This window comes from Bactrocera neohumeralis, chromosome 4, assembly GCF_024586455.1.
Source record: "Bactrocera neohumeralis isolate Rockhampton chromosome 4, APGP_CSIRO_Bneo_wtdbg2-racon-allhic-juicebox.fasta_v2, whole genome shotgun sequence".
Classification (NCBI taxonomy): Eukaryota; Metazoa; Arthropoda; class Insecta; order Diptera; family Tephritidae; genus Bactrocera; species Bactrocera neohumeralis.
Genome location: NC_065921.1, coordinates 30,648,111 through 30,660,191, shown reverse-complemented (window position 1 = coordinate 30,660,191; position 12,081 = coordinate 30,648,111). Strand labels below are relative to the sequence as shown.

General features: G+C 40.9%; 1 protein-coding gene across 2 annotated transcripts in view; it reads right to left on the bottom strand.

The window, feature by feature from the left end:
• LOC126756547 (UDP-N-acetylglucosamine--peptide N-acetylglucosaminyltransferase 110 kDa subunit) overlaps positions 1 to 12,081 on the bottom strand; it is a 118,020-nt gene that overhangs the window by 105,799 nt on the left and 140 nt on the right. The window contains exons 2-3 of one of the 2 annotated variants that reach the window (XM_050469687.1): positions 11,867 to 12,034; positions 4,588 to 4,798 (exon numbers count right to left, since the gene is read on the bottom strand). In XM_050469687.1, the coding sequence (XP_050325644.1) occupies positions 4,588 to 4,798; positions 11,867 to 12,017 (362 nt within the window). In that variant the 5' untranslated portion in view covers positions 12,018 to 12,034. The remainder of the gene's footprint in view (positions 1 to 4,587; positions 4,799 to 11,866; positions 12,035 to 12,081) is intronic. The other variant, XM_050469688.1, reaches the window with a different exon arrangement.

The window sequence follows — 12,081 nt, the reverse complement described above, 5'->3', positions numbered from 1 at the left end:
TTTGTTTTGCTTTATTTAAAACTGAAGTTTACTTGATTTTGCTTATAAATATTGGAGAAATATATGTACGTCCAGGGTTGTTCGGAAAGTAATTGGACTGAATCGATTTAAAAAAATGTATTGAACCAATCGTTACAATTATTTAAAAACTTTCAAAATAGGCACCTTCTGCATCGATGCAGCACTGATTTCCTAACATTGAAGGAGTCACGGAGGGCATTCGCCGGACGGATGTTCAAGTGCTCCGTCACAATGTCATAAACCACAGATTTTGATAAATTTAACATCTGGGCAATTAAACGAATACTTAGTCGACGCTCTGAGTTCTAACGAACGCTGCCTTTTCGGCTTGCACCACTCACAGTCACGCGAAAATGTTTTTCCTGACTCTGCAGGTGTAAGTTTAACTCTTATAATATAAGTTTTGAATTATATAACAACACTTTTTATTATTGTATTAAAGACTGCGTTGTAATAAACACTTTAAGATTGATAGAATTGCTGTTTACTTATTTTTGACACTCACAGTATATTTACCTTGTTTCTAATGGGTTGGCTTACAACTCTCATTAAACGTTAGATTTAAAGTAATATGTCATAAACTTTATTTTTACATTTTATTCGATACCAACGTTCTACAGTTTACATTTTTTTTTTTCTGACAGCAATGTCAAGCGTAAATTTTTGCAAATAGATCTATGCTGCCAGATTTAAGCTTAGGATATCAATTTAAGCTTAGGTATCAAACAGAATCTGCTATCTTTATCCATTGTCCAGTGAGAATTTCATGACATTTCATAGATTGGAAGTGAAGTTATTGCGTTTTAAGTGTCAGTATGTTTATGTTATCGGTGCGAAAATGAGCTTCGAACAAAGAGCCAACTTTAAATTTTGTTTTAAAACTGGTAAAACTTTTACCGAAACTTTCAATTGATGAAACAAGTTTTTTCGATGATTGCTTATCCGTAGCAGAGTGCATGAGTGGTTTCAACATTTTCAAAGTGGTCGTGAGGACATAAATGACGGTCAACATATGGGCCAATGATTGGCCGCCAATCAAAATCCGTGATCACCTGAAATTCCATCGAATGCGTGCATGTGCGTAAATTCATCAACAATCAGCCGAAATCATCATTGAAATTCATGGAAATGGAATTGAACACCTCCAAAACATCGATTTATCGCATTTTGACCGAACATTTGGCTTACGAAAAGTGTGTGCACGGTTTGTTCCGCACAAATTGACTGACGAAGGACTATTATTTGACCAAAAATCACTTTTTAACCATTAACCACTCTCCGTATTCACCTGATATGGCACCGTGCGACTTCTTCCTTTTCGGAACAATGTATTTGACCATGAAAGGAAAGCGTTATGCAGACGAAGAGGCCATTCAAAAGGCTTGCACCGGCATACTGGCGGCCATACCGGCCAACGAGCTAAAACACTCGTTCGACATGCTTTTGGACCGTGCAAAAAGCTATATTGAAGCAGAAGGAGACTATTTTGAATAAAATAAATTGATTTTGCCGAAAAACCATTTGTTCTGTTTTTTTTTTTTAAGTCCTGTTTACTTTGGAACACACCCGTGTATAATGCAATTTAATAATTGCGACAAATGGAGGATGGAGTCATGTGTAGAAGTTCACGCAAGTGAGGAAAGTTCTCTGATCGCCATTCACTTGGGAGTGAGAAACGATTCTTTTACACATGGCTCAAGCAGCCCACTACTTCCGGTCTTTGACCAAGTATCCTCTGGGTAGCCTAAGAACACCCGTTCGAAGGCGAGCTAAAGTGAGAAGGCGAAATATTCCCTACAAGGGTTGTGCGCTGGGCTTGGGACCCGCCACGTAAAAAAAAATACCAATGAAAAAGTTGAAACAGCCTCGGATGAGAGACCCCCTTTTGATGACGACCATGGCAAACGGGAAGTTCGAATAGCAATTGCGCCTCAAGAACAACAAAGCGGCAGGGGCCGACGGACTACCGGCCGAGCTATTCAAACACGGCGGCGAAGAACTAATAGGGAGCATGCATCAGCTTCTTTGTAAAATATGGTCGGACGAGAGCATGCCCAACGATTGGAATTTAAGTGTGCTATGCCCAATCCATAAAAAGGAGACCCCACAATCTGCGCCAACTACCGTAGGATTAGCCTCCTCAATATCGTATATAAGGTTCTATCGAGCGTATTGTGTGAAAGATTAAAGGCCACCGTCAACAAACTGATTGGACCTTATCAGTGTGGCTTCAGACCTGGAAAATCAACAACCGACCAGATATTCACCATGCGCCAAATCTTGGAAAAGACCCGTGAAAGGCGAATCGACACACACCACCTCTTCGTCGATTTCAAAGCTGCTTTTCGTGCTGTCGAGAAAAGGAGCTGCCTTTATGCCGCGATGTCTGAATTTGGTATCCCCGCAAAACTAATACGGCTGTGTAAACTGACGTTGAACAACACGAAAAGCTCCGTCAGGATCGGGAAGGACCTCTCCGAGCCGTTCGATACCAAACGAGGTTTCAGACAAGGCGACTCCCTATCGTGCGACTTCTTCAACCTGCTCCTGGAGAAAATAGTTCGAGCTTCAGAACTAAACAGAGAAGGTACCATCTTCTATAAGAGTGTACAGCTGCTGGCGTATGCCGACGATATTGATAACATCGGCCTCAACACCCGCTAAACATTAGTTCTGCTTTCTCCAGGCTGGACAAGGAAGCACAGAAAATGGGTCTGGCAGTGAACGAGGGCAAGACGAAATATCTCCTGTCATCAAACAAACATTCGTCGCACTCGCGACTTAGCTCCCACGTCACTGTTGACAGTCATAACTTTGAAGTTGTAGATAATTTCGTCTATTTAGGAACCAGCATTAACACCACTAATAATGTCAGCCTGGAAATCCAACGCAGGATTGCTCTTGCCAACAGGTGCTACTTCGTACTGAGTAGGCAATTGAAAAGTAAAGTCCCCTCTCTCGACGAACAAAAGCTAAACTCTATGAGTCGCTCATAATTCCCGTCCTGCTATATGGTGAAGAGGCTTGGGCGATGACAGCAACCGATGAGTCGACGTTACGAGTTTTCGAGAGAAAAATTCTGCGAAAGATTTATGGTCCTTTGCGCATTGGCCACGGCGAATATCGCATCCGATGGAACGATGAGCTGTACGAGATATATGACGACATTGACATAGTTCAGCGAATTAAAAGACAGCGGCTACGCTGGCATCATGTTGTTCGGATGGATGAAAACACTCCAGCTCTGAAAGTATTCGACGCAGTACCCGCCGGAGGAAGCAGAGGAAGAGGAAGACCTCCACTCCGTTGGAAGGACCAAGTGGAGAAGGACCTGGCTTCGCTTGGAATATCCAATTGGCGCCACGCAGCGAAAGAAGAAACGACTGGCGCGCTGTTTTAACTCGGCTATAATCGCGTAAGCGGTGTCTACGCCAATTAAGAAGAAGAAGAATTCGACAAATATGCTAACGCACGTTGGTATTTTCCCAAAAATATGAAAACATCAATGTTTGGTCTTGATACAGAAGCCAAACAAAACAGTTGGAGATCCCAGTTCGTATCGACCACTGTGCAAGTTAGACAGAATTGGAAAAATTCTAGATTTGTGAACGCCTTGAAGCACACCTAGAAGATGTTGACGATGGATTATCTAGCAACAAATATGGTTTTCGCAGAAAGCGCTCGACTGTCGATGCATTCAAAAAGTTGACCAGAATATTAGATAAAAACCAGTGAAGATGCAAGTTTGATGCGTGACACCAAAAAATACAGCCAAATCATCAAATTTGAAAAGGTACCCACTCAATCAGCGTACGTTGATATACGACCGGTATTGGCGCAAGCGTTAACAGAAAAATTTATGCCAAGATGAGATTTTCCATGTTCAGACTTAAAACACTCCACATTATATCAGCAACGGTAGTCCCGCAAGGTAGATCCGAAGCTTACGGAGTTTAAGGGTTTAGTACGTAGACGTACCGCTGCGCAATTTCGACATATTGAGAAATTTAAATCGAGTGTTGTCCTGAAGGAAGTGCACTGAGTGTACGGTAAGAATTGTGCATCATCTAGAAGATTTCCCCTTTGGTATAAAAAAGTAGCTCTAAATGATGGACCCACAAATTACTAAATGTGAAGTTTCAAAACAACTTTATAGTGCATAATATAACAATAATCGATATTGATTATGAAATATGACGCAAAAATTTTATTAACTTTATGCTTTTTTTAATTTATCATTTATTTATTTATTGACAAATAGCATTATTTATAATTTTTATTTCACAATATATTCAATCAATTTGCACATGTATTATATTACTTACAAGTTTTTTTTTATTGGTGGAAGAACCTTTTGTATTTGAGAGAATGACAACCGACAAACTTGATTTTCTATTGTCGTATGATAAAATATGACGTTGACTGTAGTATTCCCCACTTTTTCTAATATAACACGTTCTACTAATTTGGCTAAACATCTTACACATTTGCCGATATACATATGTACTTATATGGTCTAATGTCAACCTTACTTATTATTATTTTTACAAAGCATATACTACTTACCTGTAAGCTTCGGCCAATAGAGGATTTTGTTTTATTGCAAGAGTTGAAAACTGAGCAGATTTATCTAAACGTCGGCACTGAAAATGAATTGACGAAAGCAGCAATAGAACACCTGTATTTGTGCTATCCTGTCTCCACAATTGCATACAGTGCTTTTCTGCGTTTTCATAATCCACAGCCTGGTATTCTCGATGTGCTAACTCTAGCAACCCTAAAATAAATTAAATTAGAAGTTTTTTTTAATTCAATTAACAGTTTATTTTAATGGCATAAGTCTTGAAACCCTTCCATTTTATAGTTTATTATTAAGATATTTCACACAATTTTAAATGATAATAATATAATAGTCCACATTGCTCGTAATCGAAATAAAATAGTCAAATTTGGCTGCTAGAAGTAATAATACATTAATATAGCAAAATTGTTGATACGCTCGAAGTAGTAACTCTCACGTTATTACTTTCAAATCGCAAAGACAAAACCAATAGTTTACACTTGAACTCTTAATGCGTAATGATTATTTAAAACTTACCACAGAACTATAATTCTGGCGAAAGAAGCGAAAATCAATATATAAAAGTTTTTTATTTTGGAAGCAAAAAGTAAAAATCCAAATATAAAAGTTTTTGACATATTTGTGTACTCGAAACAAAAACAAAAATTTTCTACTCCTACATCATAAATGTACAGTTCCTCAAATAATTGATCGAATGATTGCGGTGTGTTAACTTATTCAAGGATAAAAGAAAAAATAAAACCAAAATCAAATCTTTGGTAATTCATGGGTGTGTGCGCTGTAGGAGACATCGATGTTGTCAACACGTTTCTCATCGATTTCGTTGGATTAGTGGTAGCATTTGGTAAAAACCATTCAAAACAAATCACAAAATTGTAATTCAAACTTCATTATCAACCAAACAACATATTTCTAATACCCAGTTGAGAAATGGAGGATGAAGTCATGTGTAGAAGTTCACGCAAGTGAGGAAAGTTCTCTGATTGCCATTCGCTTGGGACTGGCCAGAAACGATTCTTTTACATATGGTTCAAGCAGCTCACGACTTCCGGTCTTTGACCAAGTATCCTCTGGGTAGCCTAAGAACATCCGTTTGAAGGCGAGCTAAAGTGAGAAGGCGAAACATCCCCTCCGCAGGGTTGAGCGTTTGGTTTGGGACCCGCCACGTAAAAAAAATACCCCAATGAAAGGAAGCAACAAGCCCCGGATGAGAGACCCCCCGTTTGATGACGACCATTGCAAACGAAATAAGGATTACATGCACCTGGAATGTCCGATCCCTTAATTGGGAAGGTGCCGCTGCCCAGCTGGTTGATGTCCTCACGAAAATAAAGGCTGACATACCGCCGTCCAAGAAATGCGATGGACGGGACAAAGACTGAGACAAATAGGTCCTTGTGGCATTTACTACAGTGGCCATATAAAGGAGCGCAAGTTTGGTGCGGGATTCGTGGTGGGAGAGAGACTCCGTTGCTTAGTACTATCATTCACTCCGGTGAATGAAGGTCTAGCTACAATCCGAAACAAAGCGAGGTTCTTCAACATATCGCTAATACACCCGCCTCTGTGCAGCAAAAAGCGCACGTCAACAAACACAAGAAAAATTCGACGTCGCGAAGCTGCAATCACAACAGACAGCAGAACGATTTACTACTCGTCTTGCACTCCTGCTCTCTGTATAAGGGAAGTGTGGGATGGCATTACAAACTCCTTACGTACAGCTGCAACCGAAACCATTGGTTTTCGGAAAGTGCAAAAGAACAGCTGGTACGACGAGGAGTGCCGTGTCGCAGTGGTGAGAAAACAGACTGCCTACCTCGCAACGTTACAATCGACCATAGTAATTGCGGGATGGGATAGATACCGAGAATTGAGAAGGGAAGCGAGACGCATTTACAGTGAGAGAAAGAAAGAGGCCGAAATGCGTGAGTACGAAGAGCTTGATAAGCTAGCCGACAGGGGTAATGCTCGAAAATTCTACGAAAAAATGCGGCGGCTTACAGAAGTTTTCAAGACCGGAGCATACTCTTGTAGAACCCTCAAAGGTGATCTAGTCACCGATGCCCAGAGCATACTTAAATTATGGAGGGTACACTTCTCCAGCCTGCTGAATGGCAGTGAACGCACAACATCAGGAGAAGGCGAACCCGATTCCCCAATCGATGACGATGGAGCAATCGTTCCATTACCCGACCATGAAAAAGTTCGAATAGCAATTACCCGTCTGAAGAACAACAAAGCGGCGGGGGCCGATGGATTGCCGGTCGAGCTATTTAAACACGGCGGCGAAGAACTGATAAGGTACATGCATTAGCTTCTTGGTAAGATAAGGTCGGACGAAAGTATGCCCAACGATTGGAATTTAAGTGTACTATGCCCAATCCACAAAATAGGAGACCCCAAAATCTGCGCCAACTACTGTGGGATAAGCCTCCTCAACATCGCGTATAAGGTTCTATCGAGCGTATTGTGTGAAAGAATAAAGCCCACCGTAAACAAACTGATTGGACCTTATCAGTGTGGCTTTAGACCTGTTAAATCAACAACCGATCAAATATTCACCATGCGCCAAATCTTAGAAAAGACCCGTGAATAGAGAATCGACACACACCACCTCTTCGTCGATTTCAAAGCTGCTTTCGACAGCACGAAAAGGAGCTGCCTCTATGCCGCGATGTCTGAATTTGGTATCCCAGCAAAACTAATACGGCTGTGTAAACTGACGTTGAGCAACACGAAAAGCTCCGTCAGGATCGGGAAGGACCTCTCCGAGCCGTTCGATACCAAACGAGGTTTCAGACAAGGCGACTCCCTATCGTGCAACTTCTTCAACCTGCTGCTGGAGAAAATAATTCGAGCTGCAGAACTTAATCGAGCAGGTAAAATCTTTTAAAAGAGTTTGGTATCATCGGCCTCAACACCCGCGCCGTTAGTTCTGCTTTCTCCAGACTGGACAAGAAAGCAATGCAAATGGGTCTGGCAGTGAACGAGGGCAAGACGAAATATCTCCTGTCATCAACCAAACATTCGTCGCACTCGCGATTTGATTTCACGTCACTGCTGACAGTCATAACTTTGAAGTCGCAGATAATTTCGTCTATCTTGGAACCAGCGTAAACACCACCAACATTGTCAGCCTGAAAATCCAACGCAAGATAACTCTTGCCAACAGGTGCTACTTCGGACTGAGTAGGCAATTGAGAAGCAAAGTCCTCTCTCGACGAACAAAAATCAAACTCTATAAGTCACTCATAATTCCCGTCCTGCTATATGGTGCAGAGGCCTAACAAGGGTCACTTTTGAGAATTTTTCTTTGAAAAAGTGAGCGTGACCCCGCCTACTAATAAGTTTAATGTATATACATATGTATCTCCTAAACCACTAAAGGTACAATATACCAAATCGCCCAGCACGAATATTACAGGTGTTTCTACCGACAGTGTTAAAGTGGATGATATCGGATGAAACTACCGCAAGCTCCCCATATAACGGCACACAACTGTACACAAATCAAGAAGCAATTAATATAACGGGATTAACTTTTGCAAGAAAAATTACTTTAGTGTGTGCCAACTTATACAAAAATTGTTTAAATCCAATGAAAACTGTTCAAGCCCCTAGGTCCCGAATATTTAGACTTTTGTTAAGAAATATCGGTCAATATTTGAGATATATAATTGAAATTAGGAAAATGAGAAATAAGGGATAGTAGCTCTCTGACCATGGTATGTCTGTATGTCAAAAAAAAAAAGGTTGAATCGGACCAATACTTCCCTTAGTCCCCATATATCTAATATAAAGATAATCGAACTTCCGTTACTTTGTACCGCATATATCGCCCAATATGTAAGTTATCTCAATGAAAATGATCTAGTGTGTTTTATTCATAACAATGTATCTTTGTGCTTTAATAAATAAATTTGAGTGAAAACTTGACTTACCACCCATGGAACCACATCAGATCGGAAGCGCTGAAGATCGCACCCCTACATGCCAAACAGCACGCGTACAGAGCGGGCAGATCCACTAACACTGCTCTGTACCAACTCACATCTGAGTTGCAAGATTCGCTGGATAATGGCGAGTTTGCGATTTGCGCCTTTCTAGTCATTGAGGGTGTTTTTGATAACGCGTCTCACACTAGCGTGAGCAAGGCACTTGAGATAAGGAACGTAACGGCTCCAGTATACAGATGGATAGAAGCCCTACTGCGCACTAGAGTAGCGGAAACAACGGTGGGAGAAAGCAAGATCCGTCTTGGCACCACAAGGCGCTGCCCACAGGGTGGAGTACTATCTCCTCTGCTATGTAGCCTGGTAGTAGATGAGCTCCTTGAATTGCTCACCAGCAATGGAATCCGCTGTCAAGGGTACGCCGACGACATTGTCATAATGGCGCGAGGTAGATTTGAGAACACTCTCTGTGACATTGTTCTAAGGGGCTTACACCTAGCGAAGGGATGGTGCAACACGGTAGGGCTAAATATTAACCCGGCAAAAGCTACCGTAATCCCTTTCACTAAGCGTAGATCTTTTCCGGGTTTGAGGTCCCTAACAATTGGGAGGCATGGATTTGGAGATGTCGAAGGAGGTCAAATTCCTTGGCCTCACTTTAGACTCATTCTTACGGAGAAGTAGGCATTTGGACTTAACGCTGTCCAAAGCAACTAAAGCACTTATGATATGCAGACGCCTGGCCGGCAGATCCTGGGGATGCAATGATGCAAGCCAAGTATCATTAGATGGCTGTATACCATGATTGTAAGGCCTATTGTCACCTATGGAGCGGTTGCTTCTTCGGTGGTCCGGAGACTGTCAAAGCTGCAAAGGCTTGCCTGTGTCTGTGCTTCGGGGCAATGCGCACATGCCCCACGGTGGAACTGGAAGTCATACTGAAGCTCACACCGCTGCATCAGGTGATCAAACAAGTAGCAAAATATACCATGCTGCTAATGTCAGCAGAGGGCTGCGGAAGAGGGAAGCTAATGTCCTTTCGACAGATGGAAGCACTAGCGGGGAGCACACCGCTAGCCCTCCTCCCAAAGGACGGCACCACGAAAAGGATAAATTTCAAAAAGAACTTTAGAGTTACTCTGGGCAGCAAGACGGAGTGGAGTGATTCCATGCTGGAAATGATGCTGGAAGACAGTACAATCCAGTGGTTCACTGAGGGCTCAAAACCACCTGAAGGTATTGGGGCAGGTATTGCGGGGCCGCGTACTAAGCTGTCCATAGCAATGGGATGCTTCCCAAGTATATTTCAGGCTGAAATTTGTGCTATATGTCAGTGCGTAGAAGTCAACCTTCGCCGCAACTATCGCAACAAGCGCATCGCCATCCTCAGCGATAGTCAAGCGGCACTAAAAGCGATCTCAGCATATGAGATCAAATCGCTTTTAGTAGAGGAATGCATAGAAAAGCTAAACCGCCTATCTTTGTGCAACGGGTCCAGGGCATAAAGTAGAAGGAACTGAGAGGGCCGACGAACAAAAGATGATGGGACCAGACCAGCACACCTAATTCTGGATTGTACATCGATTCAGAAGAAGGCTGGCCCTGGGTTCTAATACATTGGCAGGGATCACGTCACATCAGTAGCGCCCAGCAAACTAACTATTCAAACTGCTGAAACTTGGGCATAGTAGAGAGGGCCCGCTAGGTCGCAGTGCATTACTTCATTAATAATATATCTATCTATCTATCACCCATATAACTAATAATAACTGACTTTACTCTTATGATTAGTATTTTAGTATATGGGATGTTAATAGTATGTGGCATTGTGTGGTATTATGAAAAATAGATAAAATCTGGTCCATACTACACCAACTGCCATATACTACATACTATATAATGGTTTTCGTTTTTCTAACAAACCTTATGTGGCTGTCAGTGTATGTGTTATATATAGTATATGCATATATAAAATTGCTGGGAATTCGATCCTCAGGTTGACGTTTTACATCTTAAAGTAATTCCCTTGCTTTGATTTCTGCAAGGTGCAGGAGTATAAAATGTTCGGTAGCACCTAACTTAGCCTTTCTTTACATTTGGAATCACGGTATAGTAGGTGCAAAAAACCCCCATTCTAGTTAATAAATATTTTTTTCAAAAATGTGGCGGTGTGGCGGTGCCCCCAAGACTTTGTCGCCCCGGGCCCAACGTCTTGGGGCGGCAAAACGATCTTCGCTGTTTTTAATATTCAGAAAAATACTTCAACAAATTTTTTTACAAAATTTATTATAAAAGATAAAGAGTTGTACACTCACAATGTAATAATCTGAATAACAATGAAAAATATTAATTTTTACTCGAATACTCTTCAGTCTTTGAATTTGTCTTATATCTTTTGGCTTATAACGTACGAGTGACAAAAAAAAACAGTATCTTTATTTGTACTCTGTCGTCGCGACGTGTCACTCTCACAGTTACCCTATGCTTTGAATATAACAAATACTTTTATTTCGCCAAATTTTCAAAAATGGTTTTTAAAAACTCCAATTCGGGCAAAAATTCCAGCAAATTGTACCAAAAGTGTACAAGATATAGGGCGAAAATGGGTTTTTTCTATGGCGTTTAATAAGATGTCTTGTAAATTTATTATCAATTTCCTCAAAAACCGTATTGTGAGAATTTTGGAACTTCAGAAATTTGCGTGGCTTCTAGTTCCTAAATTTTATATACTTAATATCGAAGATATTTTGTAAAAATTCACTATTCGAACCACCTCATGAAACTTGTAGGTAGGTAGATAAAGGGGGGCGGCAGAACATCCTTGGCCCCGGGCGCCCGAAGTTGTAGCTACGCCACTGCAAGGTTGCAATTATTTTTTTACGTATCATTGCACGAAAATAAACATGGGTTTTGGTCAGACATATTTCACAGCCATTGCAAATAATTTTCTGCGTGTGTTTGTTGTTGTGCCGGTGCACCAAGAGGAAATACCTGCAATTCGTGCACCGTGCAAGGGCTTTGCAAGAGCAAGATAATACCCCTATAGTATTATTATAATGTGCACTGCAAAATACATTTTTTCAAGGCGCCTGCGTAGTTTTTAGAATTTGACACAATTTTTAAAGTTTTATGGAAATTTTATGGATTACATTGAGATATTACACTATCATCTAATTAACATATTATCTAAAGAAACCGATATATGAGAATTATAATTACTTATATTGCAAACACATAATCGATTCTTCAATAAAGTTAGAATGGCAAGTGCAGAAAGGATTAGTTAATGAAGAAAACAGTTATAACTTACCAATAGACGATAGCCCATGGGAATCACTTATCTTTCCTACACTGGAGTTTATATTTTGCGAAATTGTTGGTTGCTGCATTAATTGGGAGGAAACCTGCGAAAGCGTTTGCTGACCCTGGCCTTGAGGTTGCTGATTAAGCATCATAACCATTAAAGACAAATAGTCTTCTGAAAACAAATAATCCACAGCGCAAGTAAAAATATAATATTACTAA